We start from the raw sequence: 21,266 nt of genomic DNA on the forward strand, positions 1-21,266 counted from the left end.
CTCTCTGTCTGTCTGTCTCTCTCTCTCTCATGATTGGTATCCACGTAAAAAAAAAAATATATATATATATATATATATTTGATCTGCATGATTGTCTTGAATTGGTGCATATGGTAACGAAATTCTGCTTTTTCAATTAGTAGTAGAGAGTTATCTCCATTTTCATATAATTTCATAATGTACAAACATTCAAGAAATTGCGTGAATGAGAGAATACGATGGAAGGGGGTTGGAGGGGGGGGGGGGGTGGAAAAAATGGAAGTTACTAAGATTCACTTCCTCAGTTTCTATGCTTATTATCCGCACTGGTCTCCTCAGTTGATATAAATGATCTTGTCCGCACTGGTCTCCTCGGTTGATATAAATGATCTGCTTGGCTTTTGAGATAGTGGGAGAACGGAAAAGATAATTAATAGTGGACAGTCACGTTGAACTTTTCTGGGAGAGCATGATATTCAGAAATTATCAACAGTCCATGTCCGAGTAGTGAAAACAACTTCTCTGCCAGTTGGAACACGCTCCGTTTAGGTCAGGGACAAGGCACACGCGTTCCTTTTCGAAGTGTTGTGGTTTGCTAGGCATTCTCATGTTGGGCACATTCAGACTCCCAGGGGATAGACCTGGATCAAGGACACACGCCATCCCCATCTGCTTGGCTTGGCCAAGTGTCGCTTCATTTGCATGGAGCTGGAAACATGCTACTGGAGGAAAGACTGGATCAGATGTTTTTGTCATGCGTATTCCGCAGCGAATGAGAGAGAGCGCGTAAGAAAAGGGGGGAGTCCTCGTAATGAGGTGTCAGGACTCCAGTGATTGGTGTTGGCATGCGTGGGTGGTCGTCTGCAGACCGACAGTGTGTGTGTGTGTGTGTGCGTGTGTGTGTGTGTGTTCCCTTTCATTTGTGTCTTTTTTCTTTTTCAAAGTTCGTCGTAATATTATATTTTCGACAGAGATGGTGTTTTCAGTCTGCATTATCATCGTTTTAACATCAGACAGGTGGGATGTGCAGAAGCCTGGAAAACTGATTTCTTGCATATCAGTTTAACGTATGGTAGTGGGCGTATTCTCCGCGTGGAACATATTTAGTGATTTACTGATATTGTGTGTGCGTGTGACTGGCAGATTTGCTGTTTCGGTCCGTCGTCGCGCGTTTTGGTGTACAACTGAAGGAAAGACACATAGAGCAATCATAAATTTTAATTTTCTTGTCAGTCAAGATAGTCTGTGTCTGGAAGACCGCGGAAACCGCTGCCAGTGAACTGCACTCTTGTCTGGCAGTGGGTAATGTGTGCCGTGTCTGGTCTGTTTCTGACCCAAACTGTGTGAGAGGTTGTCCTTCCCTTTCTGCTCTACAGTTACTGGTACAGTGTGGTTTTAAAAAAAAACATTTTTAAAATCTGCATTTTTCATATTGAAACTGAACTAGAATCCCAGAATCTTTACAAATATATATATGATTTTATTTTTTCTTCCATTCCACAGTTGGGCTTAGCAAGAGTCGCAGGAATTTCGTTCTTAATATGGCTTTCCGAATTGCAACAGCAAAAACCACTGGATTTTCAGTAATGATCATGTAGTTTTCCTCATTGAAACCGAACAAAACTCGCCACAGAACATCGTCGATGATAAACTTAAATTCCATTTTTTGTGTTTGAAAGTGTACGCCAGTGTGGAAGGGGGGAAAGAAAGGAAAACATTGCTATTTCGCTAACCCTGAGACTAACGGTCTCGGACACACGTTGGACATGTGACACATTGGTGGCTTGGGACATTGAACACAGCAGCGCAGACTTGTATGAGACTGCGTCAGCGTAGCCTTGATACATGGAGCACAAGCGGTGCGTGTAGTGTAAGTGAAGTTGATCCCCTGATCATCCCTTTTCCACAGAACTCGATCACTGAAAATCACTTTTAGTGGTAACTTTTCATTCGATGTCGAAAGAAGACGATCTAAACATCCTTTTGTGTAATGTTCCTCTATACTGCGTCTGTCTGTGTCTACTGTCTGCGTCTGTCTTTTGTTGTGATTGATCGTGATGGTTGGTTGAATCAAATCTTTATTCAGAAAGTATCACACATAAACAGCAGAGTAACAACAAGCTGTGTTTGTGTACATGTTGGTGGTTGTGTGTGTGTGTGTGTGTGTGTGACCATGTAACTGTGTGGTGTGTGCGCGCGCGCGCGCAAAACACATATTGGGGGACTGTGTACAAAACCAGGCTTTGCCAGCACACTTGCAGGGCTTGTTTAGAACACCTTTTACTTTTCTATCATGTGTTTAATAAAAGCCTGTCCTCGGTACGAAAACAAAACAAACAACCAAAAAATCCCCCCCACACCCACCCCCCACCCCCCAGAAAAAAGACGAAGGTTCTGGTTGTGGAGGTGACAGACAGCTAAGAGGTATTTGGCGTGAAATGGAGCCATGCCTGGCGACTGCAAGAAAAAGCGAAACTTGTCATTGCACGAGGAGCTGGTGTTCCCCCCCCCCCCCCCCCCCCCCCCACACACACACACACACCCAAGGGTTATATATGAGGTGCAGGTGAACAGGGCAAAAGGAGGTGGAGGACTTGAGATGCGGATACTCATGCTGCTTGGTGCTTCATCTGTGGGTTTTTCAGCAGTCGTACTCTTCCCCCACCCCGCCCCCTTTTTTAAGTATGTGTGTGTGTGTGTGCGTGCGCGCGCGCGCTTACGTTTTCTGACGTGTGTGGTATTGGACGGTCTTGTTTGTGCGCGCGCGCCCGTGTATGTGTGAGTGCGTGTGCGCATCTCTCTCAGACTTCCCCTCCCAACCACTCACCGCCTCCACTCATACATACACATCCATCCATCCATCCCCCCCCCCGCCCCCTTCCTTTTCAATCCGAAGATTGAATTGGCACATGGTGCAGACTATCAAGACGTTTGCAACGCCACCTCCCATCTTTACGTCCCCTACTATCCGCTCCCCCGCCCACCCCCCAAACTACCATACACCCACCTCCCTCCCTTTCTCCCTCCATTCGTTTTTCCTCCCTCCCAACCTCATCTGGAGTAACTGGTTCTGGAATTTCCCTTAAGGAAAAGTTGGCACAGCTTATTTTTGTCCGTGTAACCGACATAGAGCCCGACGATTTATTGCTTGTATTTTTTATTCTTCCTCTGTCTCTGTGATTCTGTCTGTTTGTCTGGTCTCTCTCTCTCTCTCTCTCTCTCTCTCTCTCTCTCTCTCTCTCTCTCTCTCTCTCTCTCTCTCTCTCTCTCTCTCTTTCCACTTCATTCTTGGCCATGTTTGAGAGAGACAGTCAGACAGACAAACAAGAGACCAAATGAAAAAGATAATGGGGGAAAAAAAGCACACACAAAAAAAACAAACACGCACTCATGCTCGGACACACACAGAGAAGGGAGGGGGGTGTCCGAAAGACTGACTTTTTTTTTTCTTCATCTTTATGCAAGGGCGGCGCGCTCTCGCTTACACTCATGCACGCGGTAGATACATAGCCCCGCTACCCTGCTCCCCTGCCCCCCCCCCCCCCCCCCCCCCCCCCCCCCCCCCCCCCACACACACACACACTCCTTTTCTCTTTTCCGCTACACAAACGCACGCATACATGCACGTTTGCACACACACGCGCGTACAGGCAAAGCACAAGCAAAACTGTTGGCCTGGCGTTCGCTTTCCATAACCCAGAACGGAGGTGGCATCAGCCTGTCGCTCAATACTACTTTGATTTTTTAACTGACCGTGTGAACATGGCAGATTAATGGTGAATAAATTCTCTCTCTCTCTCTCTCTCTCTCTCTCTCTCTCTCTCTCTCTCTCTCTCTCTCTCTCTCTCTCTCTCTCTCTCTCTCTCTCTCTCTCTCTCTCTCTCTCTTGTTTTTGATTCTTTTGTTTTTTGTTTCTTTTTCCTCTGCGTTTTTGACTGACAGTTATTGAGCGAGATTCAACAACGGCAGACAGAAACTGGTTTTGTATTGCAATGTATGGAATTGCAGAAAATCGTATCACTGGGTAACTTTGTTCCGAGACACGTTTAAATGTTTATTTATCTTTTGTGTGTGTGTGTGTGTGTTTGTGAGGGGGCGGGTGGGGATTAGGGGTGGTGGGGGTGGGGTGGGGGTTCGCGTGAAGGGGAGGAATTCTGCCACTGTCAGAACGTTGGATTCCCGGCATTGCTCTCATCATGTCTGCCACTTCCTTCCATCCTCATGTGTCTCACACACATCCTCCCTTTCAGTATGAGTATACTCAACCCTCAAAACCCACTGCATGACGCAGTCAAAGAACCAAAAGGCAGCCGTCTAGGACGAGGAAGATCATGGATGGGGCAAGCAGAAGACGCAATCCAGCTAGTATGCCGACTACAAGACCTGAAAGAAACAAAAGAATGGGAGAAAAACCCCGAAAACCTCAACCATCTATTCAACACAGTCATTTCACCCACTCTAGGAAGACATTGTCGGGAATAGCCAGAGGGCAAAACTGATGCGGAAGTGAAGCTACTTATAGAAGAAAACAGTAAAGAAGAGGACATCATCATATACACAGATGGCTCAGTCACCAAAGACCAGTCTGGTTGGGGATTCACTGCGAAACAAGATGGAAAAACAATTTGGGAAGAGAATGCTGCCTACAAAGTCACAACCTCCAGCCTAACGATGGAAGTTGAAGCTGTGACACATGCCCTCCAGTGGCTATCGTCCATCCATACGCCCGGAAACCAACATGCCATGATTCTAACCGACTCAATGAACCTCATACAGAAAATAGAAAACGGAATGAAGCCAGAGGAAGCCAATGCGCAACTTTCAGATTAAAAAACTCACATGGTCATACTGCCCGGGACATGCAGGTGTTAAGGGAAATGAGCGAGTTGACAGACTTGCTGGTAACGCAACACCAACGAGCGGCCTACATCTAGGAAAATCGGAAATCCTCAGAAAAGTCAAAGAATACCTAAAAGAACAGGTACAAGGCCATCACACCATCGATCGCCTCAAAGAAATAGAAGCAGAGAGAGGGAGTGGCCGCAAGTCTAACATGAAAGGTAGAGCACGATGCTTTGCAAATCAAACAAATATCGGCATCATTTCCAAACCAACATTGCGCAAATTTCTTCAAAACGGAACAGAGTCTCTGTGGGCCTTTCCAAATACAATAGACTGAGCAACACACTAGACGCCACGTTCTTGGCATCAGAGATCTTTTCCTATCCCTCTTGCGGCCAGTCAGTGGCAGCCTCTGTGCGTGTGTGTCTGTGTGGGTCTGTGCTTTTGAGTGCGTTTGTGAATGCGCGAGAGTGAAAGTGTACACAAGTGTCAGGAGAGATATGTGTACGTGTGTGTGTGTGTGTGTGAGGGGAGGTGGGAGTGCGGGGGGAGGTGGGGTAGAGGATGAGGTATGTGAGTGTATGCATGCCTACACTGTGGGAGCAACAGGATATTGGAACGTATATATATATATATATATCTTTGTATGTACGTTTGTGGGGTTGGGGGTGGGAGATATGGGCGTGTGTGTGTGTGCTTGTACAAGTAAGTGTTCATCTCTGTGAGTGTGTGTTTGTGTGTGTGTGTGTGTGTGCCGTGGAAGCTGCGATACGTAGACTAGAAATGAGTGTGTGGAGGAGGGGGTAGAGGAGGTGCAAGGTAATGTGTGTGTGTGTGTGTGTGTGTGTGTGTGTTGGAGCTCATGTACGTTTATATGTATTTGACTGTGCTTTCATATGTGCTTGTACAAGTAAGTGTTCATCTCTGTGAGTGTGTGTGTGTGTGTGTGTGTGTGCCGTGGAAGCCGCGATACGTAGACTAGAAATGAGTGTGTGGAGGAGGGGGGTAGAGGAGGTGCAAGGTAATGTGTGTGTGTGTGTTGGAGCTCATGTACGTTTATATGTATTTGACTGTGCTTTCATATCTGTGAAACTGCATGTTTGGTGCATTTCTGTTATGCATGTGTGGGTGTATGTGTGAATGTGTCTTCATGTTTTACATTTATCCGCTTATTTATCACCATTGTTTTATTTATTTATTTATTTATGTTTTATTATTATCATTTTATTAGTATTACTAATATTATTACTACTACCTTTTTCTATATTATAATTATTATTTATTTATTTATTTATGCAAGCTTATCTATTATTTATTCCCCCGTTTTTTGTTGTTGTTGTTTTTGTTTGTTTGTTTGTTTGTTTTTTTCTCAAGGCCTGACTAAGCGCGTTGGGTTACGCTGCTGGTCAGGCATCTGCTTGGCAGATGTGGTGTAGCGTATATGGTTTTGTCCGAACGCAGTGACGCCTCCTTGAGCTACTGATACTGATACTCAACCTTGCTCCTCCTCCTCTCTCTCTCTCTCTCTCTCTCTCTCTCTCTCTCTCTCTTCTCCTCTCTCTCTCTCTCTCTCTCTCTCTCGCACACGCACACGCACGCGCGCAGTATAGTTACAAAATTAGATGGTTATTGCCTTAGACTTATGGAAAGGAGAGAAATGAAAAAAGAGAAACAGGAAGTAGAAGTATGTTCTGATACCCTGATCAATTCTTATCTGACCCTGAGCACAATTTTTTCTGTCCCTGGTTATTATTTGTGAAGAAACTTCATTTTATAAAAGCAAAATCCATGGAGGTGAAAGGGGTTGAGGGAGAGGATATTGTTTTCATTCCTATTATTTTAAAGAAACGTTTTTGTTGTTTTGTTTGTTTTGGGGTTGTTTTGTTTGTTTTTGTTTTTTTGTTTTTTGTTGTTGTTTTTTTTTTTCTTGTTTTTATTGTTGTTGTTTCATTTAAATAAAAAGAAAAAGCACAGTCCATACAAGTAAAAGGGATTGAGAGAGAGGACATTGTTTTCGTTCCACAGCATCCAAGGAAAACCTAAACCCAAAACAAAACAAGAGACTTAACGCCATTCCCTTCTGTGTGCACGTGACATTCCACCTCCGACAGATTTCAAAAATAGACCTCAACATATTTTATGTTGCCAAGCATTATTTCATTCCCTACAGGGTGTGGGTTCCATGTATACTTGTGTGCAACAGCCTGCGTTTGAACGTGAAGTTAGAGAGTGGAGGAAGGGGGGAGGGGCAAGAAGTGGACTGAGCTGAAAAGTGACTGGCGAAATTGCCAGTGTTGTACGTTCAGTCTGAGGGCCCTAGATTAGATCCTGGCTTGGGCGCCTGGTGGGTTGAGAGGTTGTTTTTTTTTTTTTTTTTTTTTTTTTTTTTTTTTTTTTTTTTTAATCTCATCTCGCAGGTCAACATGTGTGCAGACCTGCTAGTGCGTTAGCCCCCACCCCCGATCAGACAGAAACATTTAAGATCCCACCATCCATGTCATTATTCCGTGGTTTCTGGAAATAAATCCTGCATGCACACCCTTGAAAGAGAACTTAGTCACGGTGTTGCTGTAGATGAGCGGCATCCATGTATTGATCAGGTCTGATAAGCTACAGGATGGGATGTTGTTGTGTTAGTGTATCATGTAATATCCCATCGCATTAGAACGCCTTGAAAAGTCGGACAGCGAATGTTCAGCATTCTGCAGACACAGGTGATTGAATATTTACAGGTAAAGTCATTTTCGTTATAATTCTGTATTGTTAACAATTTATAAAATGTTTGTTTGCAGAACTACGACACCAGCGAATCCAAGCTTCGACGAGAGTTTGAGGTGTTTGGGGCGATCAAAAAGGTCAGTACTGGATGTGTTCCTTCCATGCAAGACAAATTTTACTGTGTGTGCATGTGTTCAATATGTGTGTGTGGATGCATTAACTATTAATTATGTATGACTAGCATGCACAACCAGGGGGTGTGTGGGGAGGAGGCATAGGATATAGTTAGCATATGGCTTTGAAAAAATTAAGCGCGTTGGGTTACGCTGCTGGTCAGGCATCTGCTTGGCAGATGTGGTGTAGCGTATATGGATTTGTCCGAACGCAGTGACGCCTCCTTGAGCTACTGAAACTGAAACTGAAACTTTGAATCATATCGTTTTTTTATTTAGTTATGTGGGATTGAAGGCAGTATGGATGGGGTTTGTTGGAACATGTCACTGGAGTGGAACACAGCTTCAAACGCAGACCATTTTATGCTTAAACATAGCTGCTTGCTTACCTTTACACTCACTCTTCTAAATATATCCCATCTAACCCCTTTCTCTTTTTTTTTTCTTTTTTTTCCTGCTGAACGTATTCTATTTAATCCCCTTTCTCGATGTTTCCCATTTAACCCCATTGCTGCTATTGCTTGGGACCAGAAATGTTGATATGTATATGTTTGACCATCTAATTGCTTGTGGACAAAGCTGTTGCTTTTAGTTTTATTATCTAACTGGGGGATGGGGGAGGATAACTAATACAGGAGACAGTAGGGACCCCCACCCGTCTAATCTGTCCACCCAGGAAAAAAGAAAGGGGTGGGTTGAACGTCCTTGGTCCGAGCCAGTCGCTCTCCCCGATCAATAAACTGAGGGAAACGACAAGAGGCGGTGTCTTACCGTGTCCCCAACGTATTGTTTTAATGCGAGTCTCTCAGTGTATATGTAGTGAAGTGCTGGCTATCAGGCGTTTGGCGTGTAGCATGCTGCCTCTTTCTATGCCTTTGCTTGAGAAGGAGGTTTGGTGGATAGGGATCGTGGAAATTGTTGTGTTTTGTTTTTTGTTGTTGTTTTTTGTTTTGCTCTCTGTCTGTCTGTCTGTCTCTCTCTCTCTCTCTCTCTCTCTCTCCCTCTCTCTCTCCCACCTCACCTTCTGTTCCTCTTTCGTTCTGCTTCCACCTCCCCACCCTCTCTCTGTCCCCCTCCCTCCCCTCTCATTCCACTCAGTTTTCTTTCTCCCAGCTCCCCTCTCCATCCTCGACCGCCGCCCCCCATAAAAAGTAACTCTTTTCCTACCTCCCCCCCCCCCAACTGTTCGCCTCTACTCGCTTCTCTGTCTGTCTGTCTCTCTCTCTCTCTCTCTCTCTCTCTCTCTCTCTCTCAGCACACTGTCTCATACAACATTGGCTCATAAGCTTTGTGGTTCGTTCTTTTGTTGAAACCAGTTCAACTGCGTATCGTTTTTGTCTGAATGCGTTATGAAGAGTGTTCTTCAACCTATTCCAACAATGAATGTTTGTTTGTCGGCGTGCATTAGAAATAACGGGTCTTGTCTCGTTGTGCATTTTGTGTGTCTGCGTGCTGTGCTTTATTTAGGACCAGTATGTCTCTGTGTATTAAGTGTCGCTGTACACGTCAAGTCCTATTCTTCTGTGAACGCGCGCGCGTGTGTGTGTACGCGCACTCGTGCATTGGTAACCACTTGTGCACGCATTCGCATTGATGCGCACCAGTTTGTTTTGACTGAACGTGTGGATCAGTGACTGTGTATCACATAATATCCCATCCTGTAGTGTTGCAGGGGGAGGGGGGGGGGGGGTCCGAACAACAAAGAATCGTCCAGAACGTAAGATTTAATCAACGAAATGGGGCAGTGTCTTCGTTCGATTCAGCAGTGAAGACTGTTCGCAAGTGACAGCGATGGACATTGTCAGGGGTGTTACCCGTTCACACGTAATATTATTTTCGAGCGTTTTACATTTCGAATTAGAAACAAGATTTGTCTGATTCTGTTCCCGTGTGTCGACACTTTATATACGCGTCAGTGTATTGATCCACCATATTTGTCCAACGAAAGTGTCTGACAGTGGATCGCCCCCTTTAGTGGCACATGTGGGTCACTCTTCGCTATGTCCCCCTACGCTTCCCTTGTTCCCCACCACACCACACCACACCCCCTTTAACTTTTTCACTCCCCCCCCCCCCCACCACCACCACCCTCCAACTCCTCTACCCCCTCACATCCCACCGCTAAGTGGCTGCTGCCATGTACACACACTTCCAGCAAGAGCAGAGAGGGGAAACAGTGAAAACTGTGACCAGTGTATGAAGTCTATCTAATCGAAGATCGCAGCGTTGCCAACCATGCTCTTCTTTGGCAGCTGCACATTGGCCCGTTCAGTGGGGCGAGTAAGCGGGACACGGGTTTTCACTCTGTGAGCGGTGAGGAGGATCCTGTAAGAACATCCAAACCCATTTTCATCGAGTTTGTGTGTGTGTGTGTTTCTTTCTTCTTTCCTCCACCCCAAAGTAGGTCAGGATGACCTCCAATGCTGTTGCATATTTTTTATCTTTTCTTTTAAAACTGAATGTGATGGAACTGCTGTGGTGATGTGTGTGTTTCTCTCTCTCTCTCTCTCTCTCTCTCTCTCTCTCTCTCTCTCTCTCTCTCTCTCTCTCTCTCTCTCTCTCTCTCTCTCTCTCTCTCTCTATCACTCACACACACACACACACACACACACACGAAACCAAACCTATACTTAGGAGAGAGAGAGAGAGACTGAGATAGGGACAGAGATAACGAATACTAACAGACAGAGAAGAAAGGACTCAGAGCCTTGTAAATTGTCAGAGAGAGAGATAAGGGGCTTGGGGGGCGGAGACTGACACTGACACCGACTGACGCTGCGTGCGTCAGGTTGACTGTACATACGTGCGTGCGCGTGAATGTTCGTTCTTCAGTTTAACGACTTTGTACTGGCAGTGATATCAGAGAAGATTTCTTATTTCTTTGCGCGTGTATATTACACACATACCTATGTCACTCACTCACACACCAGCGCTACTTATACCCCTTCCCTTTCTCTCTCTCTTCCACCTCCTTCCCCTCACACACACACACACACACACACACACAGCATTTGCAAGGCCTGTCTTAAAAGTGGTTCGTCACTCTTTTAGATGTTTAGATGTTGAGTTCCATGTGAACTGAACGTGTTTTTCGGAACCAGATGGGTTTTGTGGGTGGGAGTTTTTTTGTTTTGTTTGTTTGGTTGGTTGTGGTTTTTTTGTTTTTTGTTTGTTTTTTTGTTGTTGTTTTTTTTTTGTTGGGTTTTTTGTGTGTTTTGTTTTGTTTTTTGTTGTTGTTGTTTGTTGTTGTTTTTGTGGGGGTTTTTTGGGGGGTGCGGGGGGGGGGGGGGGGGGTGGTAGGCGTGATAGTGAAGCACCTGTCGTTGTTTCTAATGTATGTGTCGATTACTAGACACAAACCCTGGGCCTCTGGTAGAGTGGATCAGTTTGCCTGGTTTTTGTTGGGTCAGAAAATTTTGAGCAGGTATGGCCGGCACCAGCCCTTCAACCACCTTACAGTAGAAACACATGCGGAGCTGCTTTCTGCGGTCTTGTAGGGTCGGAAGATCTCGCTTCTTCAGTAGCCTCTGGGTGCCGCCAGATGTGCGAGAACGGTAATCCCCACTGATGAAGCGCGCTGCACCCCTCTGGACTCGTTCCAGCGCGTCAGTGTCTTTCTTGGCATAGGGGTCCCAGATAATGGCACCGTACTCCAGGACAGAACGAACGAGAGAGAGGTACGCACTGCGCTTGCAGCCTGTGGGAAGGTGGCGGAGGTAACGTCTCAGGAAGCCCAGTGTGGCGTTGGCTTTCTTAGTGGCCATAGCGATGTGGTCACCCCACCTGAGGTCATGGGAGATGAGGATGCCTAGGTAGGGGTTGTTGGGCACATACTTAAGGAATCGAGATTAACATGTGAGCCCACCATAATATCCGCATCCCTTCAAAACAAATCACATACAGTGATATAGCTGGGATTTTTGGTTCCCATATACATAATACCTCCGAATCACGAGTTAAAATGTGGGTCATGCCAACTTCACGTCGTTTGATGGATTGGTCCATTGCCCGTTTGCAACATTTAAATCGGATGCCTCTAGACTCAGACACGAAAGATCGCATATTGTGATGTTGCCTGCAGTGCCAGAAGAGCCCCTGTTGTTGTTGTTTTTGTGTGTTTTTTGTGTTTTTTCCTGCCTCCGATTGATCATCTTACATTTAAAGCGAATTCAGATTCATCGAATGGGTATTCAGCGTTAGCGTTAAAATTAGATGAACATGTTGATGAACATTTATTGTTTGCGCGCTCGCGCATATACGTGCGACACTCTTCGTCAGCTTGTGCAAAGGAAGACATAGTTCAATTGGAAATTGGTGTGAAAGTTTGGGCAACGGGGCTGGGAGTGTTCAGAAGCCAAAAGAGGAAGTAAGTCGACCGGAAAATGGTGCGGGGGCCGGGGAAGTGGGAGCAGACGATGTTCAGAAGTCATGTGTGCATTTTCAGGCATTCCCGTGTTTATTGGTTATGATACCTCTGTCTCAGTCATTCGGACGAAGTCATGTACAGCTCTTTGTCGTAGTGATTTTGACAGGCAGCCATGCCGTGAATTCCTGAGCGTTCTGTTTTGGAACGTTGCGCATTTGTGGGCGTTTGTTGCAGTACACTTTTCTTCTCTTTTTTTTTAAATCCTTCCACGGACTTGCGCGCGCGCACACACACGCACACACACAAAACACGCACACACACAAAACACACAGAAAAACTGCACGCAGAAAGCATGCACTGACACTGTGGCATACATGTGGCGTCAGATGCTTGCACGTGCAGTCAAAAAGACAGATTGAGATTGGCTGTGCAGAAGAAATTGATGGCATGAAAAACAATGAAATCGTAAAACGGGTGAAAAGTCTTACCTCGCCACCCCAGAACCAGAGGGGCATTCCTTTGCTCGTGTGCATGGCCATTGTCGGGAGTTTCCCTGGATGTCGGCACCACCACAACAGCACATCCCTAGCTCATTGTCACCTCCATCATCTTATCCATCGAATCGTTGACAGACGATCCATTGTACTTTCGTTTACTTTTGTTGTCAGCTTCGTTTGTATTTTTGAGTTGGTTGACGATGCGGATGCAGGTCAGATGTCAAAAAGTTCGGGGGTTTTCGTGTGTCACTTTCAATGCGAATGTTTTGGGTTTTTTCACATGTTTGTTGACAAAAACATGTGTTTCTAGATTTATGGTGTCTGGGAGAAGAAGAAAAAGGTTTCGATGCGCCTCAGGTTTTGTAGCTGTTAAATGGCAGAATGGAATGGCGAAAGAAAAATGTAGAAACACCACCACCACAACAGAAACAAACATTGAAACTGCTCTGGCGTTTTGGCACGGAGAAAATGTTGATATCCTCGTCTGTTTCAGTCATTTTTCCACTTGATTTCACTCTGTTTTGGGGGGTACATTTGTAGACTTCCTCATTCCTTAACAAGTGATTTTTCTTTTCTTTTCTTTTTTTTACGTGGACAGATTTTCAGAAAAGTTACTGGCATTGAAATAGCATTTTAATTATTAAAAGAAAAAGAAAAAAAAGAGGATAGTAATGACATAAAACTTCCCAGTGTTGAGCGCAGTGCATCCCGTGTTGGTTAACTGCCGAATCTGAACCATCATCACGCTCCGGAGCAGACGCAGCTCTCTTGGAAAACTGTCAAGAAACACCATGTCTCCTGCTCTCTCTCTCTCCCTCTCTCCCTCTCCCAACCCCACGTACCCACGTGCTAGGTACAAGATGAATGGAGGTAAGAGTGGGAGAGAGCGAGGGGTGGGGTGGTGGTATCACATTTACTGTTTGTGAAACCGGCAATTTTTACTGGCATCGGGGTTTTTTTGTGTGGTTGTCCCCCCACCCCACCTCTCTCTCTCTCTCTCTCTCTCTCTCTCTCTCTCTCTCTCTCTCTCTCTCTCTCTCCACGATGGAATATTGGCACCAGTTCTAGACGTTGGTGTTTTTTGTTGTTGTTTTTACTCTCGAGTATAACACAGCCCCTTTACGAATTCTGCGTCAAAACACCATGGCGACTATCTTCCACGTATAGGATTCTAATCGCGCAACTTTATGAAACAGTATTGCATTGTTTCGTGGAACTGGCTGAGTGGAATGGTACGAACCACATTGCCATTGTTTTTGCTCTGCACTATCGTTTCCATGGTTGAGCGAATGAGAGTGCGCTCATTCTTCAGCTTTGTTTTGACAGCGTAACGGCTATCAGTTAGTTTGTTTGCTTGTTTATTTTTCCTCGATGCATGCATAGTGTAAAGATTTGCAGCTTAGCCTACTGGGTACGTTTTTTTGGTGTCCCTGGTTCAGTGTTGGGAACGGAACAGTGTTTCCATAACCCACCAAACCCTGAAGCAGATCGTGAAGTCTTCAACGAGCGAATTTGACCTGCCGTATAATTTTAGTAAAATATATTATAAGTAATTTATAGACACAAAGGGTGATTGGAGGGCCATGGGTGACCTTGCACGAGCCGGTGTGTATACGTGTTTATCCACCAGGTGCCGCTTCCGGGAATGATTCCAACCCAGGACCCTCGGGATTCTTTCCACTCGGCTATCGTGACCCATCTCGTACAGTCAGCATGTCCGAAGCACACCAAAGCCATGTTTGATGACAAAGTGCAGATCAAAACCATGTTTGATGACAACAAAGTACAGATCAAAACCATGTGTTAGGACAATAAAACACGGAATGAAATGAGAAGGGAAGATAGATTGAGAAACTAATTCGGCCAAAGTTTTGGGAAGGGGGGGTTAGGGGAGGATTTGTAACGTTCTAAAATTTTTATCCCACGTCTGGCTTCCTTTGATCCAACCTTCTATCGCCGCTAAAATCCCAGACATCAGTCACTGTGTGTTCGGCATCAAAGAAACCAGGCCCCAGGGCTCTCCCCCTTCCGACTCGCTCCCCCCGCCCCAACACACACACGCACACACATACCCTCAGCCGAACGAAAATAAACCATCTTCTTAGCGCGATGACAAGATAGGGGCCCTGGGGAAAAACCTGTTGTGACTGTTGACTGATTGGGGATGGTCAGGCTTGTGAGATTCACAGCACGCCAACCGTTTGTACATCAGTGCTGTTGAGACTGCCTGCTTCGTGTGTCTCGGTCCCTCTTCCCCTTCTATTTCTGAGTGAACTCATTCATTTTTGAGAAAAGCGAGCTCTTCTGGTATGGTTTGAGTGGAACATTGCTTGAGGTCACCAACCTACACGAACGTTTTGCAGTTACAGTTCAAGGCACTGTTAGGTTTAGGTTTTGCCATTCATTCAGTGTTCACGCTTTTGTTGGAAAAGAAGCGAAGAGCCAGTGCATTTTGTATTCAACAACAGAGCACACGAAATGAACACGAAATGAACTTATCGCTGATATTATTTTAACTCATTTTCGAACGGACGATTCTTTCGAAACGTGCACTTAATATTGGCCTTAGTTCGGAGATGGGTTGAGAGGGCAGGAACTGTCGGGAACTGGGTGGGGGGTAAGGGGGGGGGGGGTTATTGCAGAGGGTATAGAAAGTGAAATAAATCCCCGCACCACACACACACACACACACACACACACACACACACACACACACACTAAAAAAAAAAAAGGCCATTGAAAATGCAAAAGAAGTGGAATACGAAGAGTGAAAAACGAAACAGAATTAAAAGAGAAAGCGGTTCTAAAAATGAATGTGCTTATAAATAAACCTCCGAGACATACGCAAGGCGAAACAGAGGAGATAACTGTCGGAGGAACACCTGGCTACAGACGTCTTCGTCACGGGCTGATTTCGGGTTGCGTGTGTCTGACAAAGCTCTCGGATCACATTTTCAAAGAAATAAATCATCACCGTCCTGGAACACTTCCACAATCGAATTCCACGGGAGGTTTACGAGCCAGAAACCTCGATACCAGCAGAGCCTAGTGAGTACAGCACAGCGGTATACTGACGGAGCTTCGAACTTGTTATTCCTTTGGATGCAGGATGCGTTTACACAACAGACACCAGTCGGTGAGAACGTGTTTGGATTTGTTCTTAACAAGCTTGCGCAATGAAATTCACCATTGTTGAACACTTCACAAACAGTATCACAAGTAATCAAATGCATTCAAAACTTGTAAACTGCGAAACGCATGGAGCACTTAAACAGATGTGAAATGTTGAAGCAGTCACAAACTGTACAACGAATTTCATAAGATGATTATCATAATGAAAGTGAAAAGAAAAAGAAAAAAACGGCGAAACTCAGGTAGCCACCACGTCGCGGGAAACATTAACACGTGCGAGCTCGATTCGATTAACTCTGGCGCGCGCCACCCCTGGAGATGCAGTTGGAGGTTCGTTGGGCCGATGACGCTGGAACTGAACTGCCACTCCAGCCTAGCATGGCCCCCACACCCCCCAACTTGAACGTGATGAGGACTGCCGCCAGTAAAAAGGTGTGGGGATGCACACCGGGATGCACACCTTTATCTCTACACTCCCCCCCACCCCCTCCGTCCGGCCGCCACAACTAACGCGAGGAGAGAGCAGCAGCACACGTTGGGAGAGAAGGGATGGAGGGAGGAGTGAGAGAGAGATTTCGATAATGCGCGCGCGCACGCACGCACGCACACACACACACACACACACACACACACACACACACACACACACACACACACACACATTGTATCTCTCTCTCTCTTTCTCTCTCTCTGTCTCCCTCTCTCTCCTGGTAATAAAAATATAGATGTTTTATTACACTGGCACCGGGGCTGAACGAACATGGGGGTTTCTAATGCAGACAAGATGCTCTGATGCGTTGGCAGAGGAGCTGGCTGGAACAAATCAGCTTTGTGTCGGAAGATTTTTGGAATTCGTTTGGTCTTCGGGTATATAGCACCTTTTATCTTTCTTCCCTCTCCAGGACTCGCCATCCTGTTTCTGGTCTTCTCTTTCTGACTGCTCATGGGGTCTTTTCCGCCCCGCATTCTCTTCTATCGTACAGGTTCCTTCGGCTCACTGTCTTGCAAGTTCACCGGGTCACAGTGTCTTACTGGTTCATTCAGGTCACTGTCTTTCCAGTTGAGTTCATTCAGATCAGTGCCTGGCAAGTTCATTCAGGTCACTGACTTGCCAGTTCATTGACATTACTGTGTCTCAATTGTTCACTCAGATAACGAGATTGTTTCTTGTCTTGCAACGTATTTTCGTCTTTGCACACCGTGATTTGTGGTTGAATCTACTTACACAGAATGAGATAATACGTACATCAGTGAATCATGTAGTAGTTGAAATCATTAGATTTCAGAATAATGAACAATTAATGCAACTTTTTCTCATGGACAAAAGCGCAAAACGTCAAAATGGTGATGCCTGGCACTTCCCGTCATTTCACACACTAGGAAGTAAAAGGTACAGAGAAGCAGGCCTCCAAAACGTCCTTAAGAATGTTAGTCATGTTTTTCTTTATTCTAAAAAATATATATATATTTGACGCGCGTTCTCTCTTTTTTATCTCGTATCGAAGGGAATCCCAGATAGACTTGGACTCCACTATTTTGATACCTTGGTATGGTAGGTGTGACATGGGCATGCTAAACGAGAGCTGGCATAACGAACTAAACGCTGGAACCGGCCCAGCCGCGATGCCGGATCTCCGCAAGTGAGTGGTATGTTAGAGACCTGGCACTGATCAGTGTTGGCCTCATGTGGCTTTGTGACGGCAGCGCTAGGCATGCGTTGGGGAGCCGACCGAAGTAGGGAAGAATTGCGGAAATGGTGGAGGAGGGGGGCGGGGGGTAATCACTGTTTAAGCTGCTCGATTTTATATATATATGTGTGTGTGTGTGTGTGTGTGTATATATATATATATATATATATATATATATATATATATATATAGAAAACGAGGGTCCTGGAGACATTTCAAACAGGCCATTACACTATCAGGTTTATCATGGAAACGAAGCAGTGCTCAGGAAGAAAAAAGAGGGGCGTGGGGGCGCAGAGGGGGAAAAGGGATCAGTTCTGGTGTTAACCGACTAATTAGTCTCTATCTTTGCCCGTCTTTCTGTCCCTGTCTTTCGTTCTTCGCTGGCTGGCAAGTGTTGGTGCACCCACGCGTTGGTATAATCGTACAGGCAAATTTGCTTTCGAATTCAGGTCCTTTCGTTCCGCTCTTTTAGGATGCCACCAAAATGAATACGCAGCCTGATTCTACCCATGCCTAGTATATAAATTGCTTTCACACATTTTTTAAGATGTCAGAATGCACGAAAACAACACATTTTCATTAAAACTTCATTTCCGTTGGTTTAGGTAACTATATTCTTAACAAGTAATGTCCTCGTCTTTCGATACGGAAGTATGCCAAAAAAATATATATATATATTCTTTTCCGCGTGCTTTGGATTTTCGTCAGCCCTCTTTACTTACACAATAGGTGTTTGTGTGTGTGCTGGTTTGTATGTGTTCGCATGCGTGTGTGTGGGAGGGGGAGAGACAAACAAACATATGGCTGCCAAAATCATGGCGGGATAAAAACATGTTAAAAGCCTACTCGGAGAAACGGCGAACATGCCAGCTGCAGCCTACGAATGCACATGAAGAAGTGATGTTATAACACTACCATACTTGAAAACTCTTGAACAACCACATGTTGACGTTAAGGAACGTGCTTTCAGTTACGAGAGCGCGCGCGCGCACACACACACGCGCGCGCGCATGCACACAGGCATACACACACGAGGGTGGTACATGTGTCCTCTCTCTCTCTCTCTCTCTCTCTCTCTCTCAAGCACAGGTTCAGACTAATTACAAAAGACTGCCATCTGCTGGCACATCTTTTTTTTCATGAATAAATGAATAAGAAGATATAAAAAGAAGAGTGGGGTGAGAGGGGTCCAGTTTATTTTTTAATGTATGGTATGTTTGAAAGTTCACAGTGTCAAAATTATAGATCCTCATTCCCAACACAGATGATGTCGAGTGTTAAAACATTGTCATTTTTACAGGTATAGAAACTTGAGCGTGTCACACAGGACAGTTTGCAGGTGGGTCGCGTGTCACACAGGACAGTTTGCAGGTGGGTCGATCGTTTCATTAGAGGGAAAACAAATTCCGGAGAAAAAAATTCTGGTCTGTACTGCCCATCGAGCTCAGCAGTCCCGTTCAGCTCAGTGGTACTGCCAGATGTGACCATGAGCGAGCAAACTGCATTTTTACGACGTTCCAAACAAAGGTCGAACAAGGTGCATGTGAGCGCTGGTTGCAGAATACCTGTACCACTACGGACGATAGATTTCATCACCAGAACAGACTCTGCTCTGTTTTCTTACTTTCTCATGGCCCTGGCGTGGTCGAAGTTCTGTCGGAGCTTGAAGTCTTCGCATCACACAACATGCGTGGAAATAGTTTTGCCCCAAAATATAGCGGTTCCGTCTCTGAGCAGCGTCCAAAGATAGGCGCCAGTAAACAAACGCTTGTGCTTGGCAATGCTAGTCCCCATAAGATTTAAACACCAAGATCACTGCAATCCGATATATCTTGGAGCAATCCGTCCACGTGTTCCCCTTTCCCGACCAACAGCGCTGCACTGACTTGGTCCTGCGATTATGACTTTGGTGGCTGTTCCCTCCGTGAAGCCTGTTTTGGGGGAATTCACTGAGATGTGGACATCGGTTACTTATACAGGTTGATGGCGGAATTTGCCACGGCGGAGGTGGGGGAGGGGGGGGGGGGGAGCATGGCTCGACACTATGTTCGAGAGAGGAGTACGGGAAGTATTTGACAGTTGTCTGAGGTGGCTGAAGATTGCACCGGCTCCTTGTGCTGCGGCCTTGGGGGCTAGTTGGCCTTTGGGAACCATCCCAACGCCGACTGTCCCAAAAACCCTCTTGGCCGAGAGAGTGGGGGTGTAACTTGGGCAAGACGCTCTCCACGATAATCAAATTCTAGCCTATATAGTTGAGACAGCAGTTCAAGTTGCCTCCTCTGCTGTTCTGATGGTCTTAGTCGGACACGACTGACTGTCATACATACGAAGTGGCAGAAACAGCGTTGCGAGGAAAGAGGAAACGATTCTGGGAGAATTGCGAAAATGTGAAGCGAATCGGATTTTGATCATTCATTCTGCGAATCAAGTGATCTAGGACTTTAGATCACCCGGTGTACATACACTCATACATACATAGATGCGTAGAATGCGCGCGCACGCACACGCACACACACACACACACACACACACACACACACAGCATGCACGCGTAATCCCAACCCCCATCCCCCATCCCCCCAAAAGTGATCCTGACACGTTGTCTTGTTCAGCCTTGAAAGAGGCATGCGGTGAGCTCGACCTGAAGACATGGCGCTGATGAATGACTGTCCACCTGTGGCAGCTCAGCGCTGTTGGCGCTTACTTCCTTGTCAGAAGGCATTGCTCTAGACCTCGGTATGCAAGAACCCGTTTGGCAGAAAGTAAGAGGAGGGAGGGAAGCGGAGGGTATGAAAAGTGGTTGTCTGGTTGTGTACAAATACTCGGGGGGGTGAGGGAGGTTGGACTCTCAGCACATTGTTTGGGATTTGTTGTTGCTGTTTTGTGCTGCCGGGTGAACAACACTGAAGACATCGAAATAATGCTTTGGGTTCCTTGTGTGTGTGTGTGCAGGGTGAGCGGTATTAAACAAGTCTGGAAAGTTCCGGACAATACTACATTGTTGTTGTTTTGATAACCGTTTTCACTTCTTCTTTTTTTTTTTTTAAAGCGTATTTGTGTTTTTATGCTCCGCCCACAGTCGTCATAGCTTGACCACAGATCAAGGGTGGTCTTCGTCAAACTTAGAATTGCTCCTGAAGATCCGAGCTGTTCCACTGGAAAAGAAAAAGAGTGCTGTGAAGTATTGTACCAATCAGCTTCTATGCGGAATATTTGTTTGGAACTCTGCATTATTCTCCCTGAATGTTTGTCTCGTGTGACTGTAAACTGCGTAAAGATGAAAAGAGAAAATAAGGCAAGTTGCCAATACCATTCCACGGGAAGTTGCATTGCATTTTCTGATTCACATGCTTGTGAGGGACCATCATTCTGCATAACATCCTGGTGGGGGGCTGGGGGGGTATAGCGGTACACTAGAAAACAATGAATATGAGGGCATGTTTTCAGTCGGGGTGTGTGTGTCTGTGTGCGTGTGTGTTATTGTTTTTCTTTTTCTTTTTCTTTTCTTTTTATGCGTTGTCAGCAGATAAGACATACAGGCAGACGGATAGATAGATAACTGTCATGATAATTATAATGATGCAAGAGATAGGATTGAAATCCACAAAGACTCAGACCTACTTCACCCATATTGTCAACGGTTGCACTCGTCTGAGAGGTGAGAAAACGGGGCGCATACTTATCAGAGGATGCGCTCTCCTATCTTTCTTGAAATCCTTCTGAACTCTGACTCGGGGGAAGGATGGGGTGAGTCGGGAGGGGGGGGGGATTAAGGAAGCGGGGAAGATAAGTGGGTTGGGGTGGGGGATAGGGAGATAAGCACTCGCCATCTCGCCATCGCGAGTGCCAAGGCAACAAGGAAGTGTTG

At 45.7% G+C, this 21,266-nt stretch overlaps 2 protein-coding genes across 2 annotated transcripts in view; one reads left to right on the forward strand and one right to left on the reverse strand.

Annotated features, from left to right (window-relative positions):
* Positions 1 to 12,996, reverse strand: part of LOC143300963 (potassium voltage-gated channel subfamily A member 1-like) — a 64,774-nt gene extending 51,778 nt beyond the window's left edge. Inside the window, exon 1 of the mRNA XM_076614916.1 lies at positions 12,567 to 12,996. Within this exon, the coding sequence (XP_076471031.1) occupies positions 12,567 to 12,617 (51 nt within the window). The 5' untranslated portion in view covers positions 12,618 to 12,996. The remainder of the gene's footprint in view (positions 1 to 12,566) is intronic.
* Positions 1 to 21,266, forward strand: part of LOC143300964 (U1 small nuclear ribonucleoprotein 70 kDa-like) — a 70,356-nt gene that overhangs the window by 27,218 nt on the left and 21,872 nt on the right. The window contains exon 5 of the mRNA XM_076614918.1: positions 7,614 to 7,676. Within this exon, the coding sequence (XP_076471033.1) occupies positions 7,614 to 7,676 (63 nt within the window). The remainder of the gene's footprint in view (positions 1 to 7,613; positions 7,677 to 21,266) is intronic.

Source organism: Babylonia areolata, chromosome 27 (genome assembly GCF_041734735.1).
Source record: "Babylonia areolata isolate BAREFJ2019XMU chromosome 27, ASM4173473v1, whole genome shotgun sequence".
Taxonomy (NCBI): Eukaryota; Metazoa; Mollusca; class Gastropoda; order Neogastropoda; family Buccinidae; genus Babylonia; species Babylonia areolata.